General features: G+C 36.6%; 2 protein-coding genes across 2 annotated transcripts; one reads left to right on the top strand and one right to left on the bottom strand.

Annotated features, from left to right (window-relative positions):
• The first annotated feature begins 3275 nt into the window (after window positions 1–3275).
• On the top strand, window positions 3276–11149 carry LOC141653460 (clathrin interactor EPSIN 1-like). Its single transcript, XM_074461228.1, has 12 exons — window positions 3276–3482; window positions 3661–3720; window positions 3826–3877; window positions 6403–6482; window positions 6569–6647; window positions 6787–6870; window positions 6973–7118; window positions 7205–7420; window positions 7937–8061; window positions 8653–8852; window positions 9321–9711; window positions 10693–11149. Exons 2-12 carry the CDS (start codon window positions 3680–3682, stop codon window positions 10911–10913), a joined length of 1635 nt encoding a protein of 544 aa, XP_074317329.1. The 5' UTR covers window positions 3276–3482; window positions 3661–3679; the 3' UTR covers window positions 10914–11149.
• A 1293-nt stretch (window positions 11150–12442) lies between these two features.
• Window positions 12443–18493, bottom strand: LOC141653462 (uncharacterized). The gene is made up of 10 exons (XM_074461230.1): window positions 18346–18493; window positions 17492–17658; window positions 16983–17114; window positions 16836–16886; window positions 16324–16420; window positions 15330–15376; window positions 14362–14578; window positions 13333–13468; window positions 13110–13152; window positions 12443–12606 (listed from the first exon to the last, which is right to left on the bottom strand). The coding sequence occupies exons 1-10, from the start codon at window positions 18398–18400 to the stop codon at window positions 12532–12534; spliced, it is 1020 nt and encodes a 339-aa protein (XP_074317331.1). The 5' UTR covers window positions 18401–18493; the 3' UTR covers window positions 12443–12531.
• Window positions 18494–19560: the final 1067 nt, after the last annotated feature.

Below are 19560 nucleotides of genomic sequence, written 5' to 3'. Positions count from 1 at the left end.
GGGGAGTAGCCACTTGGGCTTCCTTCATTTGGGCAATTTGATTTGCCAACTCCTCACTATGGGTAACAATGCTTTGAAGAACATTGTCTCTCTTTTGCTTCTCCTCTAGCACTTGTTTGAAAAAGTTTTATTGATCTCCCATCAATTGGAGGATCATGCTTTGAATGGGTTCATCTTTTTGTTGTGGGTAGGTGAAAAAGTGATTGTATTGTGGCAATTGAAATTCATTATGAAGTGGATATTGGATGTGGTGATTTTGGTGGGAAAATTTGGGGTAGTAGTTAGGATTTTCATTATATGAATAGTAAGGTAGGTTTGTGTTGACTTGCTACTCAAACTCCCCATACCCATTGTAGTCATACTCAAAAGATCCACCACATACTCCATGTACCAAGTCTTAGGTCATCATCATAGCTAAGATAAAGATACAACTACAAACATGGAAACTACAATAAAACGGTAAAAATGAACCTTGAGGAACAAGTTCCCCAAGGTTAAAGCAAAATTAAAATAGACAAACAAACAAGAACTTAATCACATAAAACCGTCCCCGGCAATGGCGCCATTTTGACGGTGAGATTGTCGTCGGGTCTCCCAATCAAACACATTTATATTTCTCAACAAACAACTAGTTAGTGGTTAAGTCGAGGTCGATCTATGGGACGGTGTGCTTTGGGTCCTAAGTCTATATATCTCAATTTATGCTAGTGTCACAATTGTTGGGGTTTGTAGTTGTGTTCTAAACTAATAATGGAAGCAATAAAGTAAAGCAAGCAATACATCAAGAGATGTAAACAAATGACTAAAAGTGCTAGGATATCTTGGGTTCATAGGGGGATTCATGAGAGTTGATCATACAAACATGTTCTCAATTATATGCAAGCACTTATTGTTGTGATGGGATCGAGTTAGTGTATATCTTACAATCCCTAAGAAGGTTTGGGTCCCGGAGCCGAATCGATTAGATTGTACAACACCTACAAGTCGACTTAGTCCTTCCTATTCAACTATATGCATGGTCTAATGAGGCTCGAATTGGTTTATGTCTTACAAGTTTCATTGAAAAGATAAGTGATGGGTAAAAAATGCAAGGATTCATAGGCTCGCATTTCATCAAACATAACATGTGCATAAGTTGGAATCACAACAAGCAAGCAAATAAATTATGTGAACATATTAGATTAAGCATGAATCATTCCCCATGTTTGTTTCCCCTAATTCTATCCATTAATCCTAGTTAGAAGACTACTCACTCATTATCAAGTTTAACATGTTAATAAGGTTGTCAATCATACTAACAAAGTAAAACATGATGAATAAATGAAAGTGATTAACAATAATTAAACAAGGGTAAAGAGAATTATACCTATGAAGATGATTCCAAATAATAAAGCAAAGAATAAAAGAAGAGAACTTGATTGATTGATGAAGAGTTGTCAATTCTCCAATAATAACCCAATAATCTTCAATTACCCAATAATAGACTTGAATTACTCAATAATAAACTTGAACAATAATTAAGAAAAGATTAATGTGTAATTTTGTGGAAAGATTAAGATTTATTTATTCTAATCTACTCCTAATCTAATCTAAGAGAACTTTCTACCATGGGAACTTCCTCCCTTTGATTATTATAAAATGGGGTATTTATAGTAGTGCATTACTAGGTTAAGTAAGGGTAAATTAGTAAATAACAATGCTAAGTTCTAAAGTAGAGAAATGCAAGTCTTTCAAGGAGATGAGCATATCGTGCTAGAGTCGTCACTATCTGCTCCGACCAAGGAGGGAGACGCTAGGATTGTGAGGTGAGGCGACGAGCGTCGTCTGCTCGGGACGAGCGGATCAAGAGGAGGGGAGACAAGCGTCGTCTGCTCGGGACGCTCGGATTGTTCCTCAGAATAACCCTTGCTTTTCTTCCTTTTGCATGCTCCTTATTCTCATGTTGTCGGTCTTTGTTCTTGCCTCCTCGTTCACACTAGTTCACCCATTATCATCAATAAGCTTCCAAATATGCACGGGAGATGGGAATTTTCGCCTAATTGTCTTCTTTCCTACAAAACATACGAAATGCACTAGGAAAGCAAAATAGAAAGCATTTGACGGATAAAATGGCTATGGAATGTTATAATAGTATGCAAAATAGGTTCAATTAGGGGATTAAATGTGCGCAATTATGAGTCACATCAATATGTCCATTCTTCTAATAACCACCTTAAATATCACTTAAATCCAAAAATCACCACCTAATAGTGACTACGCTTACGTTTTTTTATAAAACCCGCTCTAATTCCGACAACCCGCACTAATTCCGACATTACGACTTTAAAAAGTTTGAATTACCTAGACTACCCTCACTTATTACACTCCCCCACGCTTGTTAAAATCCCCAAATCAATTGTTTCATCAAGAATAATCCTCCCTCCTTCCTCCTAACTGCTAGTTCTTCTTTCACTCTCCTTCTCACATTTTCGTTTTTTCCCAACTCGACTACAAGATCAATTTCTATTGCAAGTAATTCATTGTACTATGCCCATTGATTGTATAAATTAGGGCTCGCAATTTCCATTTCTGGGCAAAGTTAGGTTAAATTACTCATATTTATGTGCTAGTTTTGGTTTATTTTTGGTGTTTAAAGTATTAATTAGCTAACAAATTGAACCCTGTATATTATAATTTCAGGGGAGTGATAATGTCTTCTAGATTGAAGGTAGAACATTACTTGATTGGTATGTAAGTGTGGAGTCCATGCATTAATTAAGAATGAACAGAAGCTTTGCGAATCAATTCGAGAAAACGCAACGAATTTAAGACTTGGGGATGTGTTTAATTGGGAATTCGAATTACAGTTTTCTGAGTTTGAGTTTATGTTTAATTGAGGATGTTTTTAATTGGGAATTCAATGTTTAATGGGGATGTGTTGAATTGAACGATGGAGTAAAGAAATAGGAGGGTGTTAGAGCCATGTTATTCATTAAAGGTAGTTTGGGTATATTTTTTAAATTATATTCGTAATGTCGGAACTAGAGCGGGCTTTATAAAAACCGTAAAGCGTAGTTACTATTAGGTGGTGATTTTTGGATTTAAGTAATACTTAAGGCGGTTATTAGAAAAAATGGACATATAAGAGTGTTATTTGTAAAAAAAGGTATATAAAAGGGTGTTATTTACAAAAATCACATACTAAAAAGCACTTTTGCAAAAAATACTCATTGTTAGTCCAATTATTACGGAGTACTAATTAAATCGTTTTAACACACACGCAAAATGACTCACCCAGTTACCCTCAATGACTCATACCGAAAATGATCCGAAAAGAGTAGGTTTCCGTTTGATCCGAAACAAAGTGTGTAGCAGAATCGAAATAATCCGATCCGAAGTGCCCCGGCCTAATTTGGGTACGCCCATCAGCACCGTCTATCTACAACCACCATCCTCTCGTCACTCTTTTCCCCTCTCTCTCCCGCCCTTTCTTCCCATCAAAGGTAATTACACTTTTTTCGTATTTTTTTTTTGTTTTTTTAATGAGAAAAAGTTGTTATTATTGAATTAAATTCAGCTGATTGAAATCAAATTACCAAATCTTAAATCTCCTTTAGATCTATCACATCATATATTCGCGTGAATTGATCATAGTTCTTTTTTTTTTTGAATTTAATCCAGATCATAATCAGTGTTCGCCATGGATTTCATGAAGGTCTTTGATCAAACTGTACGCGAAATGTAATTGCATTCTTAATCTGTTGTTTGATTTCGTATCACTTCTTAATTTCGCAAATTTTATTGTAATTTTGATTTATCTTATGTTTGATTCTAACTTGATTGTAGAAAGAGGGAGGTGAATTTGAAAGTGTTGAAGGTTCCTGAAATTGAGCAAAAAGTTGGTATTTTTTCACCTTAATTGTCTTCTTATGTTTTATATTTTGTTGAATCTAGCTTAATATTGCAGTTAAATCACAGCAATGTGAGTTCACAACTCAATTGAAGTGGTCATATTACTGTTATGTTTGTGTTTGATCGTGATTTATAGTGTTAGGAAAATCGAGTAAAATGCGTAATTCATAACTCGATGGATTTGGATTAATTGGTGGCAATTTTCGTGCTCAATATGGTGCTGTTTTAGATTAATTGATTTTTTTTTTTTTGAATATGGATTTGGATGAATTAGTGGACAGTGTTGATCTAACTAAGTGTTGTAGTTTTGTGACTTGGCAGGAATTTATAGATTTGCGTGGTTCCTCTTATGCAGAACTGATCTCTGAGTATTAGTTTCTTGTTAGTCGACTTCTAGAATTTCGAAATGGCAACCAAATCAGTAAAGACTTTTAGGGTGTGTTTGGATAGGAAAAAAGGAGGGAAAGGGAGGGGAGGGGAAAGGAGGGAAGGGAAAGGAAGGGAAGGGGAGGGGAGGGAGAATGGAGGAGGTTTTTCCCTCCAAATCTTGCCTATGTTGGCGGGGAAATAATTTGCCTTATAGGAGGGAAATGGAGGGATTCATTTTCTCTCCCCTCCAAATCCTTCTACCTTCATTTTGCTAACCAAACAATGGATTTCTCATCCTTCCAATTCCCTCTCCTCCCTTTCTTTCCAAATCCCTCAATCCACACCCTCCCTTAGTCTCAGAAGAAACTTGATGTTTAAAAATGAAACGTTAACAACTTATACCTTTCTGAAAATCTCACTCTCACTTTCAGTAGGTTACAATGTAAGTCTGTTATACACAATTGTCCCAAGATTTTTCTCACGTTATTACAATATATTTTTTGAGATATAAAAACCAAGTTCTGGGTAAAGGAAGTACAGATACGTGGCTTTAGAAAGGTTCTTGTTTTGTTACGAATCTAAAATGTCACCTGAAAATCTGAGAATTCATTCTGATGATGGAAAGGGTAAGAACATTGAAAGAAGAAAGAAAGTAAGTCGAGAATCTAAACTAGCTGAGTGACCCCCTACTAAGTGGATTAAGGTCTCTGGGTTGATCTTCGAATGCAAAAAATATTATCAATCGGTTTACTTAGGTGTCTGTGTCCTATTTGTGTTCTTCTCCAAGTCTCTTGGTTGAATCAATTTAGACGAAGGGGTTTGTTTATGTGATGTGCAAGCTTATCTGTTTTGAGGTAATCCCCGTTGTCCCGGTCAATTGTTTACCTTTTATTCTTTATGAGAGGTATATTAAATCAAAGGCAATGTTGTCAGGATCGGGATTCTACTTTGGATTGATGGGGAGGGTAGGATCGAATCGGTAGAATCGGATCGTAGAATCGCAAGATTCTACAAACTCACTAAATATAATTTTTTATTTGGTAAAAACATATAATTGAAAATCAAAACACTTATTTATTAATACTTATTCATAAAATATTGGTAATTAATGATTTTAGTATCATTGTATGAACAACTTACACGAAATTTGGGTTTTAGGGTGTCATTATATAAAAATATATATTAATTTTTTTATTATGGAATCGGATCGTAGGATCGTATTATGATCTCATCTCTAGAAATTTTCAAATTAATAGGATCGTAAGATTCTACAACTATGATAGAATCGTAGGATCCAGGATCGGTCAAGCATTTTTGGATCGTAAAATCGTAGAATCGTTGGATCGAATCGCGATTCTGACAACAATGATCAAAGGTAAACAAATGATTGGTTGGAGGGAGTACTAGATTGTCTAATTTTAGGGGGGTTGGCTTCAGATTATTGAGGACATTCAGTTTAGACCCGTAAGCATGGGATTTTGCCTTTAGGTTGAAATCATCATTTTAGAACAATAACGGTCCATCAGACTGTTGTTTTATGTAGTGTTAAAGTTATTCCGATTGGTGCCCAGATTTTGTCCTGTAATGCAGATGGTGATGTTTGATAGACCTCCATCGGTGATCGTAATCTCATAAAAAATGCAGAGCTTACATAAGAGAGTAATTAATGACTTCTAGTGCTACAGAGTATAGTGTATTTTTTAACTGCAGTCCTGCGGATATTCCGTGATCCAGATAGTGTTCTGGGAATTGGGATGTCCTCAACAACAACAACAACAACAACATTACCCCAGTGCCTCAATGGCTCCCGCAAATTGCGGGGTAAGGGGGGTCGGATGTACGCAGCCTTACCCTTGTGTTAGCAACACAAAGAGGCTGTTTCCGAATGACCCAAGATGGAAATTGCGTCGAGAACTGCATCGAAGGACCGCTACTTCACAAAAGAAAGAAGAGCAGCCACTTTAGTGAGCCATTTTGATTTATTCCATTATAATCCATAACCAAAGAGTAATGAGTCTTTGGCTCCATTGGAAATATGGAAAAGAGGAATTGGGATGTCCTCCTTTCCCTAAAATAGATAACCAACAAGTCCCCTCAAGCTCTTTTCTATACCTGCCAAATGATCTTTGTGATTTATAATAGGTGCTGGATGCAACTGATAATGAGCCTTGGGGACCTCATGGAAGTGCAATGGCGGAGATAGCACAGGCCACCAAAAAATTGTAACTCACGTTGAACTTTATTGGTTTAGTATCCAAGGTGATAGGAGGGTTTCGGGTATTTATTGCTTAGCTTTTGTTTTGTGCAGCACTGAATGTCAGATGGTTATGAATGTTCTTTGGACAAGATTGGGTGAAACTGGCAAGGATTGGCGTTATGTTTATAAGGTAATTTTTCCCTTGGTTCTTATATTGGAATATTATAAGCAAATCAAGGTTTTATCTTTTATTCTAATTCTAATGTAATCCAATGTTGAGTTACTGAGTTATTCTCTTGTCTTTTTCCTTTGTATTGGCTCTTTAACAGGCACTATCTGTCATAGAGTATCTCATTGCAAATGGATCAGAGCGAGCTGTTGATGAAATCATAGAACATACTTTTCAAATCTCCGTAAGTCTTCTCGGCTAGCTTTGTCTTGCTAACTTGAATGCTCATATATGGAAACCCTTTTTTTCTCATACTTATTTCTGTTCTTCCTCTGACCTTCAATAGTCCCTCACAAGTTTTGAATACGTTGAACCAAATGGGAAGGACGTGGGTATTAATGTTAGGAAAAAGGCAGAAAATATAGTCGCCCTTCTAAATAACAAAGATAAAATCCAAGAAGTACGGAACAAAGCTGCTGCTACTCGTCAGAAGTGAGTGATTTAACTTTAACATAATATTGCTGTAGTCTGTACTTCAGACTGCTTATGACATTTATGCGTGTGCTCACACTTGACAGGTATGTTGGCGTTTCATCAACTGGAATTTCTCATAAGTCGAGTTCAGCTTCGTTCAGCAGTGGCAGTTCCCAGAGCAACAATAGGTATGGAGGCTTCAGTGGCAGATATGAAAGTGATAATTACAGTGAAAAAGATGAAGATAAGTTTGGGGAAGATAAATTTGAAAAATTTGTTCCCAAGTCCCATCAAGGTGCTTCTGCTGAAAGGAAGACGCGGTAGGTTGGATAAATGATTGATCATTTTTACTTTTTGAAGATCTCCATTTGAGATTTCCTATGAACAGATGTTGTGAACTCTGTTCTTTCTTGTCACATCTCACATCCCTGAATGCAATCAATCCTGAGCACTAGGTTATGCATTAGGGTATTAAGTTACAAGCATTCTTCTTTTCCTTATGCGAAGAGAGTCTTTCCATATCTTCTATATGAAACACTTCTTTAATCTCAAAATGAAAAAAATTGTCAAGGAGTGTTTGTAGATTGAGTTTCTTTGTCCCCTGGAAGACTTACGGTTACTTTTAACGTTGGTCCATATGCAAGAGGATGCTAGCAATTGAAGAACGGAGACTTAGGCAACCGTGTTTTAGAATTGTGCTTTCTTCTCTTCATAGACATTTCCCATTTGCACACACTTCTTTGATCCTCTTTCATTTGGACTTTAGGAAAACCTAGAGAATTGGCTGAGTGAAGATATTGATGACCTATCTTTGATGTTGTTTGTCTATTGTGCAGCAAGGATCAGGTGCAGCCTTCAGCAGTTTCTTCAAAAGCTTCCGTTTCCCGTGAGAACACAAGTGCAATGAACAGTCAGATTGACGAGGATGATGATTTTGACCCTCGGGGAACTTCCACAGCTAGTAAGTACTTGCATTTGATTATTGACGTAGTTAATTTTGTCCAACAATGTGCAGATGTATGTGGCACATCTTTGTTCAGTGAATAAGTTTGTAAGCAAAACCCACCCAAATGACCTGTCTTGACCCAATTTGACATTTACCCATACAGAAGAACCCGAAGAGGACCTAAACATTATTGTCCTTGAAGTAAATCACGGTCCAAACTAATCAATAATAACACACCTGGAAGGGCCGGAACATACCCGAACCAAACTCAAATGCAGCATACCCAAATTGAGCGGTCCCAAATGTACCCGGCCCAAATGATTTGTTTGCTAGGTCTAGTATTAATGGCCACTTTGTGAAGGTAAACTTCTTTCTTAAATTGACTTTTGCTGCTTGAGCTACCACTTGTCAATGTTACTTCTACTCTTCAATTTTGTGGCCATACCTGTATCCAACATGACACTTAAAGATATGGGTTTGGAATCCTTACCCAACACTTTCCAGTTTGGTACTTGTCCTTGTGAAAGCAGAAAGAGGTTCTTGTTGGCCTATGAAGTCCTATATTTTGCTGTAAATGCTTACTCTTTGATCTCTTCTTATTTGCAGAGCCTATTGCTGGAGCTGCGGCACAAGTGGATCTCTTTGGGGAAAGCTTAATTGGAGACCTCTTAGAAACATCACCTTCTACTGCTCCATCAAAAAGCAGTGGCTTGGATAATAAGTCATCTGACGTTGATCTATTTGCAGATGTAGATTTTGTATCAGCTGCTCCCCAAATTGTATCAGGAGAAAATGCTCAAGCTGAGGTTTGTTTCTAATTGTTAGCCTTGTATGTTTCTCAAACATTTAAACAAAGAGCCGCCACTGATTCACTGTTAGGGTGACCTATATAATAACTTTCTAATTTTTCCCTTCTTTACTCTTTCTCATTTTTTTGCTATCCACAATATTTGGTTTCTTTCCATTCTGTATACTTTAGCTTTTTACAATTGTGAAATATTTTCATGGAGAGAATTCAATTGATGCTCGGCTATGGAAAAATGCCCCAGTTTCATTTTTTTGACATGTTGCTAAGTTGCTTATGGTTTAAGGCAAGAAGCTGCAAATGATTCAGAGAGCCATATGACCTTATTTACTAGTACTCAGAAAGCATTGACTTGAGATGCTTTAACCTCTTTATACGATATTTTCTCGTTTCTTTCACTTCTGAATTCTGAATGTTATTTTTGTTCAAATTTGTCACCCTTTGTTAAATTTATTGAGGACTCTTGTAGGTGAACGTTGATCTCTTTGCTACACATCCTACATCATTTGCTTCTGTTTCTGCAACAATGGACTTCTTTGGGGCACCGGATCCCATCGTTCAACCAGAAACAAAGTCGAAAAATTCTAGGCCATCAGATATGACTTCTCTGGACCCTTTTGCTGCCGTTCCGTTGAACAACTTTGACGGGTCCGATCTCGTTGGAGGATTCACTTCACAAACTGATCAATCATCTCAAGATACCGCTGAGAATACCTTTAAGAATAATGTGACAATTGACTCGAATAAAAAATCATCACAAGAATCAAAGGCCCCTCAAAAGAAGGATGGTTTCCAGGTCAAGTCTGGTATTTGGGCCGATTCACTTAGTCGTGGACTGATTGATCTTAATATCTCTGCTCGTAAGTCATCACTCCCTTACTTTTTTCTTTAACGTTCGGTTCTATATCAAACACGTGTCATGTCTGATATCTCTCCTGTCATCTTTTGGTAGTCTGGGACTGAGTGAAATGTGAAACATATACTCTGTATATCTTAAGAAACTATGATTTCCAAGTGTTTTGATGTTGGTTCATTCTAAAGTTGCTTAAACCCAAACTGAAAATTCAGTGAACCCCATTGAGGTTATAGGTGATAGGAAAGAGGAGAAATGGATTAAAGAAAGTGTTTTATATTTGACCATACATTTCAGATGTTTACCTGAAGCTATTGTACTTCCCTACAGACACACCGAAAAAAAAAAATGACCATGTTTGATTAATTAAAGATGAGATTGATTTGTGGTTTACTTTATGATGATGTATTTGAGTGACATTTAAATAATAATACAGAGTATGTGCAATTCTCCGCAGCGTGCTCTCCTTTATTTTGCGAAGGAAGATTTAATTCGTCATTTGTTTTTTTTTTTCTCTTTTTTTTGAATACTGCGTAAACCCCGAGTATATGGGGTAGCCTGGAAACCACATATACCATGTCAACCACCCTTTTTAGAGGGTGACAGGCTCGAAGTCTAAAAGGCAAACCACGTATACCAGGTCAACCACTATTTTAAGAGGGTGAGAGGCTCGAAGTTTAGAGGCAGGTCAACCACCATTTTAAGAGGGTGAGAGGCTTGAAGTTTAGAAAGCATAGCCTCAGGCCAAACCCCCGCAAGATTGCTCTTGGTGGGGCTTGACTCTGAGACTCTTGGGTGGGAGTTTCAGCCAATTTTTTTTTTTTTTTTTTTTTTTTTTTTTTTTTTAATTCATTATTTTTACGTGTGTTTTGACGTGTTTTAAATGATGATTCATGTTAGCCATGCGCAAATCATCATAGGATTGAAGCTTTGTTCTGGTTATTGTTTTTGCATTATTAATGCTCAACCTGATTGATGGACTGTGCAGCCAAGAAGGTGAATTTGGCAGATATAGGGATAGTTGGGGGTTTGGGTGAGGGGACTGATGAGAGAACGAAGGGACCTCCAACATCCTATTACATGGGAACATCAATGGGTATGGGCTCTGGACTTGGTTCAACCAGTTTCAATCCGTCAACACCTTCTCCAGACGATTTCTTTTCAAGCTTCACCAGCAACCAGCATCAGTTCGGTGGCTACCAGAAATGATACCTTCATTTAATTTTATTTTCCAAATTATGGCGACCTCAATATTTGATTATTGGTGAGGTTGTGAAGTGCTGACCATATTTTTGCTGTCAATTCTTAAATTTAAATTGATGAGTTTGTAGAGCCTTTCTTGTGTATGCCGGCCATTGTTTGAGGAACCAGTTGTACTGTACGTCGTGATTGTATCTGGAAAAGTTGCAATAATCACTGCCTTTGAATCCGTGTTCTTAATCAAATACAGTTTTCTCGTGGGAGAATGTGGTACTTTGGCTCTCAAGTGAACTTTACAGTTTGATCAATGTCAAACACTCGTATATTTCAGGGGTAACATATTTTCTTGATTACGAGTTTTATGTGAGCAACGTCAAACTAACATGAAAGTGTTTGACATGAAAGCACTAAATAAAAACTCGGCAAAATTGATGAAAATGTCCAGATAAAACTAAATTTAAATGGAAGACATTTAACTTATTGGCACCGAGAAGGAATATACTAAAACCTAGTTCAATCGCGGAGTCTTTTTGCATACATGGCTAAATGGTTAAATCACCCTAACTCAATTCAACATTAGCAAATTCGAAGGTTTGATTCTTTCTGGATGAATGAAAAACACAACTCTTTCTATTAGAAAGGCGAACCTATAGGCCTAGCACCAGAAATAATATTGTTTCCGTAAAGTAGAGATCCAAAAACAGTAGTCTTGAGTTGTTAATTTACTCCTAAAATTGAAAGTATTAGTTTTGATACAAATTTGTATCCCTATTCCATAGTCCCATCGTTTCCATATTTCCAATGGAGCCAAAGACTCATTACTCTTTGGTTATGGATTATAATGGAATAAATCAAAATGGCTCACTAAAGTGGTTGTGCTTCTTTCTTTTGTGAAGTAGCGATCATTCGATGCAGTTCTCGACGCAATTTTCATCTTGGGTCATTCGGAAACAGCCTCTTTGTGTTGCTAACACAAGGGTACGTTGCGTACATCCGACCCCCTCCCCCCTCCCCCTACCCCGCAATTTGCGGGAGCCATTGAGGCACTAGGGTAATGTTGTTGTTGTTTATTCCATAGTCCCATCGATTTTCCTTTAGTTGCAGCCAACCTAAAAGAGCCTCTAAAGTGGACCAAATCACTCGACTCAATCTAGAAACTAGAAAGCACTCAATAAGCCACTGAATTCAAATGTAACCCCGGTTTAGCACGGACCAAGATTCTTACTTCCATTTAATCCGACCAATTCAACCAAAATCTATGAAATTTTGCGGAGGGTGAATGTTAAAACTAGATATAACTCAATGATATAAAAATCTCTGCCTATGGCAGAATAAGGGTAGACAGGGTTTAGCCTCGTGTTAGAGGGGAAAAAAAACACGAGTAATTGTGTCAAGATGACCCATAATGAAAATTTACGTAAAAAGCGACCTGACCGACCACTTACTACATTGACACTGACACACAAGTGATGCCTCCTCTTGGAAGTTCAAATCAACTACCTAGGAAAACAATGGAAGATTAAAACAAGAAAGCAAAATAATTCAGAATAGTTCCATTTATTATTTTTGAGATGGGTAGGTATATCATCAGTACACTCAAAAAGCAGCAGGGTAACTATTTTGTTCATCACATGTCCAGCATTCTTCCCCTTATCATGGCTTCTGCTTTTCTCACTTGCTTCACCGGCCCTATAACAAACACCTGCACGCCCAAACATTACAGTAATCAGAACCCTATCATACGGTATTGGCCACCTGTATATATCCACCGATTACCCCAGAAATGACAATTGCATCGTCATTACAACGACCGAGTAATAACAGGTTAGTGAACTGTTTTTCTTTATTGCAAGATTACGTAATAATTTACAAAAGGCAAAGGTGCACTTGGCTCCTTGAGACTCCAACTAGTTAATAAGAGTAAAACATAATTCATCTACTCTGTTGCTCACTTCATAAAGCTCCGCTCGTTGCAAAGTTTTTATGTATTGGTTCTTCTAGATCTCACTTTCAATTTTGGCTTTATCACCAGGGTCGAATTCTGTGGTACGCTCGTAAACGAAATATGCCGATTCGTGGGTTGGTAGGACGGACATGAGATATGGATAATTTTTTATTTATAAAAAAAGTAGTAATGCATCTCTAATGTCAAACATGCAACAATTTAAGGGAAAATCGTCAGGCTTCTTAAATCTTTGTTCTCACCTTATCAGGGGGGCCCTTGGAACCTCCAATCAATATCTCCGCACTGAAAAATAAATAGCACATTCAACTTATGGGGGGCTTTTTTTTTTATATCTAACGAACATTATTAAGATATATAAAGGGAATTGATTAAAAATATATCACCAGAAGCACTCGAGTCTGAAGCTCTTTAAAAGAGAAAATTATTCCAAAAGAAACGAGAATAAAAGGACGGGAAATGTACTTGCACGATTCCTTGATTGACAAAATAGAAGCTCCTTTTCTACCAATTACACGTCCCATTTTCCCAGGCGGAACATCAAGAACAGACAGAATTTCTTCTTCAGGGTCTTTTCCATCGACCGGTAGCGGCATATCATCTGAAATACACACAGAGGCCGTCAGATGGCCGAATCATTGTCATGAAACCATTATTTTCTATATCCACTAGAGAATGAGCTTGAATATAAGACACTGAGTGATTGTCATATCATAGAGGCATATTCATCCTAGCTTTTGAACTTCTCATTTCTGTGGTATAGACAGAGTGGACTGTTTCGAGTCACTTTGTTTTGACAAGTAATAATTATAATTAGTATCAATTAAAGGAGGCAAGGGGGTGATCCCAATTCCCATGTACAAAATTTACAGTTATTATCGTGAAACCATTACTTGACTCCAACTATACAACTTCATAAAGTGAATTTTAAAATCAAAAATTCAATTGCCAAAGAACCTTAAAATAGCAAAAGCTTCATATATTTTACGTTATTATTAGCTAAACTGAATGACCTAAATTGCAATGCAACTGGTAAATGAAAAGGGCAGAATTACGGAAAGGGTAGAAGCAGATTGAGGAGAACCGTGACTCAGTAACATAAATTTTTAAAACACAGCCCCAAAAGACAAAATCCCAGCCATCGATGCCATTTATCTAAAAACTAAACAAAAAGTATCTTGTAAGGTGGTTTTACAATAACACATTTTTTTGTAAAGTCGCATGTTATTTACCCAAATTACCCTAACATAAATTTTGAAACCCAGCCCTCAATCCCATTTACCTAAAACTATACAAAAAGTATCTTGTACGGTGGTTTTACAATAAAAACACATTATTGTAAAATCACATGTCGTTTACCAAAATTACCCTTACAAAAAAAAATTCAGTAAGGGTTTTTGCAAAAGTAACATGCAGTTTTATAACAATGCTTATATAAAACGGTCTTGTACAAGCATTTTTGAAACTAAAATATGGTGGTATGCTGACACAAACCTGGAATAGAAGGTAAAGCCGGCCAATCAGCAAAATGGTTGTCACTGATACAGAAACAACGACAATACAGAGCACCACGAACTGCAAGATGCCATAAGGACTGGGCATTCAGCTTTTCCATCATTTTATGATAGATATATAGCAGAAAACGAACATCATCAGCTGCTGCTCGAATCATAAGTTCAGACAATGGTCTGTATGTCCAGAATTTTGGGTCCTAGAAAGGGAATGAAGATGAATTACATCACAACTCACAAAAGAGTAACATTAGGGATGAACCAGCCAAAAAAGAGCAAGTGAGCATTAACAAGCTACACGGCTACAATGTCAGAAACCAGTAGATACAAGATGTTCCAGAATATACATAGAGTAAAAGATAATGGCTAACCGCTGACACAAGAACCCTAATAAGCCAGAAAGTTATATCTTTCTTCTTGTAACAGGTATCCTAATAGATGGTGTGATATCGATGAACACAGAAGGTGAGTAAGACGGAACATGCTAAACAAGTAATGGCACTTATGGCAGTGTTTAGCTTGGTGACAGTCACGAGCATCCATATAATCATATGCCAAGCAAAACAACGTAGACCATTAAATAACAGTTAATAAGAATTCTAAAAAGAAAGAAAAAAAAAACTGTCAATTTCATCATTAGAAAATTTCTTGAATCTGACAGCGATCAGCACAGTGATGAGAACCACTCTTCAAGCTAAGGAAAGTATGCATTACAAACCAAAATAGATGATAAAGGCTTTGTCAGCTAACTAACGATAAAGGATTGGCAATACTTTATATATTGCAAAAAACTGCACGGTACAATGTAAACAACAAAATAAGGAAAATGAAAAGGACTCCATTGACGGAGACTTTTGGAAGAAAAAAGTGTTGTTTCAAGTTTCAACTATGGCTCAAGCAACAAATAGTCAAATACCAAACCTGAACCAAGATGTTACTAACTACACTCACCTGCCTTAAAAGAATGCGAACCTCCTCCTTCTCCAGATAAGAAATCCCTGGAGCAAGAAAAATGTTCATGAGTATTCCAAAAATAGAACTTAAGCTCCATAAAATGGGCGCATGAACACAGGCCTTGCATACAAAATGAGCCACAATGAGGGTGTAAAGAACCACAGGCATTGAGCCCCTAACGTTAAACAACAGCTCATAAAACCTAAGGGTAATAGGTAGAGATGATTCACTATTTTTATATACACTTTACTTCCTTTTCAATTTCGTCTCTCAATAAATGTTCTCACACTAGTATTCCTTCATGATTTTGCTAAAACCATCGGATTACACCACATTACTTGCAAAAATTTGGTTGACCAGAGAGAGTTCATAGAGGAAGAAGAATCCAAGGAAAGCAGTTACATCGAAGTTCCTGATAGAAGAGTTCAAATCCACAATGACGGATCATGTTAGCCGCCTCCAAACAATTTAAGACTGAGGCCTTGTCATTGCTATTAGCGTGTTAATCTTTCGGTAAGAATTTGGATGGATATCTATAACAAAAGTATGACATATAAGTGATATAACAGGTGCAGTGGTTTGAACTAAATTTTCTAGCCATTATTTATCCTCATGAATGAACGTCAACCAATTCAAGAAGATAGGGAGGCATGTGCATAGGCTAGCTATGCACATCAAAAACAGCCATGCTTTAAATTCTATGGCAATAATATTGGAGTGCATCATTTATAATTCTATAAATGACCGAAAGTTCTAAAATCGTGAATTTTAGAAGCTTTTTACTCTCTATCATCCAAATTCCATGTAACTTGCAAGTTGCAATCCATAGGATAGACATGTGAGTGAGGCAAAAATAAGTTTTGGCAGAAGTCTCAAACCTAGCAGAAGGAAAGCCACTGTGTGAATTCACAGTCAACATTCCTAGATGCAAGCACCATAGCCCATAAACAAAAGGCCACAATAGAAATGAATACCATGACAAGTTCAATACCACAATAGCGTGGATCAGCAAGAAGGCCAACAAAGGAGATATAGTCATCAGGCACTCTTGATCGTCCTTCCTGTTCTTCAATCAAGGAATATGCAATCTGAGAAAAAAAAGGATTATATCAGCATAGATAAAAATATATATATTCAAAGCATCGCGAAGATAGATTCTACTTGCGCATGGACGAAAGCGAGATTTATAGAAAAGCATGATTCCCCAATTTCCCACCTTAATCACTCTTGCAACTAAAACAAATTGCCACAGTTACAGCTAAACTACTCAGTAACAATATTACCTCGGCGCCTCGAGGGCTCCTGCAAATAGCGGGGTAAGGGGGGTTGCATGTATGCAGTCTTATCCCTATCGGCCCTATTGCTAACAAGTAACAACACAGAGAGACTGTTTACGAATGAGGTAACTGAAATTGCAGAAAACCCAACCCCTAATTTTTTGGGCGTTACATGGTAGTTGTTTATTAGATAGTGCTGTTCATAGGTGTTTTACAAGATGCTCACCTGGGTGTCCATAACATTCTGCAACTTGATTCCAAATTGAAAATACAAAGCCTACAAAGAAAGGGTATTACAAAAGCCATGATGGACAGTTGGGAGCAAAAAGAAAAAAACGGGAGAGTAAAGTACTGTAGTGGACAGGTTGATTACCTCACTATCACGTTTGCAGTCATGAATGACTTTAGTTACATAATTTGATTCAAGAGCAGGCTTACATGCTTCTACAAGCATGTCTCCACCTTCTATAGCATCCACAAGATATATAGCATCAGGAAATGCGAGCTGTAGTTTAGAGAAATGCAACCCAAATTTAAGACTCCAAACATGAAAATTAATGAATCACAAACCACCGGGTGAAAATAATGCAATCACTTAAAATGTTCAATTAGAAATATTAGCCAACTTAAGAGAGGAAGGATAAAAGAACAAAGGTCATACAGATATATTGGTGTACCTGACAAAACAAGTTTGTTCTAGTTGTCAAAGTGAGGAAAACAAGAGTAAAAAAAAAAAACATTCCAGCAATTTATTTAACTTTAGATAATAGAAGTAAACCAGAGATAATAGTCCACTACTACTCAAACATGATACCTTATATCTACAAGCACAAAAGCACATACTCCTGCGTACTTATTTTACTTGGTCAGAGTGTGTCTTACCTGCATAATACAAAGACTCCCATCACGACATAGGTCAACACCTTCACAATCGAACCCAATAACCAGCTTCGTAAGAGAGGAGGGTTCTAGGAATTCCACTGGAAGCTGGGAAGCATCAGTCACAATATGGATTGGCACGAGTTGAGCACCTTCTGGATCTATCCCACCTATTGATATGCAACATTTACTCTAGTCATTTAACATAGCAAGTCCTCCCTTGAATAAAAAAGGGAAGGTCGCACACAATAAAAGATCTGGTTAACAAGCATATGGTGACATGATGGTTAGAAGAAAAACGTCGTCCTTGTTGCAACTTGCAAGTGATGGCTAACCCCAATCAAAACTAACCCAGCAAGAAACGTTTGTGCTAACTTATTCTGCGAATTCACGGTTAAACTAGCAAGGAGTAACCAGAGTGATACATAATCCACCTAAACTTTCCAACTTCAAAGAAATAAAATACACTCCAAAAATCAATTAATAGAAAAATCATCAAAAAGGCGAAGTTTTATATCGTAGCCACATATTCAACTAATTCATCAACAAGAAAATAAAAATGAACAAATCCTGAAATCCTAAACTCTACAAACAAAAACTCAAGAACCCTTTTTCCTCAAGAACCCAGAAAATCAACAAGAAAAAGATCAACAACAATGGCATCACCAGTTTGACAAAATAACAAAAACCCATTACCCAAAATCACAACTTTCAAATAAAGCATGAATTTAACATCAACAGAACTACAGAAAGCATGAATTAGCATCAATAGAAGTAAAACTAATAGGGTTTAACAATGAAAATATGATCAATAAATTACAATAAAGAAATGTTGAATAAAAGGGGAAAAGGAAAACCTGGGTCAGAAGGCAAAGGAAGATGAGCATGGTGGGAAGGAGTATGGTCCGCCATCTGATCAGACCATAGCACAAATGATCGGCTTTTTTGGCTCAAACCCCCTCTCTATATATTCTACTCCTATTTATACTGCTTTTTTATTTGAAATTTCACCCTTTTACTTTTAGGCCTTTATTTTTTTTTTACAATTTTTTGCCTTTTTAATTAGTTTATATATTTATATATTGGGTGTAAGAATCAAGGGTGTGGTCCAACATGAAAGCTATAAATCAACAATTAGTCTTACTTTAGACCGCTATATCCATCTAACACAAGTGTAGACGTTTTAAATATGTCACCTCTTTCATAATAAGACAAAGTGATATTTGACCTGTCTATAACTTTAGACGGATAATGTCCGTCTAAAGTGAGAATTTGTGGAAAACTAATCAATGTATAGAACGTAGATATCCGTTTTATCTTTAAAATTGGTTTAAAAACTACTATCGCATGATAATAAGAAGGATATTTTTTTACTAAATGAAATATGTGACTCGTTTCTTGTATAAAACGGATATACAACAACAACATCATCATCAAAGCATTACTCCCAACATGGTTTGGGGTCGGTTGAGATGAATCATCCTTTAGAACTTTGCATAAGTGATCGCACACCTTAAAATGCGAAAATATAGAAAAGGAACTCGAAATTTTATTATAATGTTTAGAAACTACACCGTTAGTTGTAGTACATCGAATGTATAGTCTACTAATTGCTAAATTTGTATACCGGTTGATTAATAGATGGTTTTAATATTTTAATTTCAGATTTTATCACCTCAAATATTTTTCATGTACAGTTGTACACCTAATTTTAAAGATTAATGGGACGGCATATTGCCACGACCAACAATACAAATGCCACGAAATCATTAAGGTAAATATCTAAGTCAACAAGTCTCACTAGGCATAAAGTTCGTGGCATTAAAGAAAGTAACGGTGGCAATATCACTGCCCATAATATATCTAACTGATATCCATTCCACCCACTTCACATATATATAAGGGTAAGATGTGTGAATAAAATCTTATAGGGATATTCTCACTTGTAACTCTCAACTTTTTCATTTTATGAGATATACCTCTTTTTTTTACCAAAAAAACTTTGACCGTCAATAACTCTCGGCTACAAGTACAGAATACGATAATTTTTCTTTTCAAATTGATCGTCTTTA

The sequence above is a fragment of the Silene latifolia genome, chromosome 4, assembly GCF_048544455.1.
Source record: "Silene latifolia isolate original U9 population chromosome 4, ASM4854445v1, whole genome shotgun sequence".
NCBI classification, from domain to species: Eukaryota; Viridiplantae; Streptophyta; class Magnoliopsida; order Caryophyllales; family Caryophyllaceae; genus Silene; species Silene latifolia.
Note: the sequence above shows the minus strand (reverse complement) of the source record. Positions and strands in the feature narration are given on the sequence as shown.

What these genes read in the sequence shown, in the direction of transcription:
- LOC141653460 (XM_074461228.1), top strand. Translation starts at nt 3,680, where the DNA reads ATGGATTTCATGAAGGTCTTTGATCAAACTGTACGCGAAAT. An exon ending in GCACAGGCCACCAAAAAATT is followed by an intron (nt 6,483 to 6,568) that starts GTAACTCACGTT and finishes TGTTTTGTGCAG; the next exon opens with CACTGAATGTCAGATGGTTA. An exon ending in TCTGCTGAAAGGAAGACGCG is followed by an intron (nt 7,421 to 7,936) that starts GTAGGTTGGATA and finishes TCTATTGTGCAG; the next exon opens with CAAGGATCAGGTGCAGCCTT.
- LOC141653462 (XM_074461230.1), bottom strand. Translation starts at nt 18,400, where the DNA reads ATGGCGGACCATACTCCTTCCCACCATGCTCATCTTCCTTTGCCTTCT. An exon ending in TCCTTTGCCTTCTGACCCAG is followed by an intron (nt 17,659 to 18,345) that starts GTTTTCCTTTTC and finishes GCATATCAATAG; the next exon opens with GTGGGATAGATCCAGAAGGT. An exon ending in CCAAGGGCCCCCCTGATAAG is followed by an intron (nt 12,607 to 13,109) that starts GTGAGAACAAAG and finishes TTGGGCGTGCAG; the next exon opens with GTGTTTGTTATAGGGCCGGT.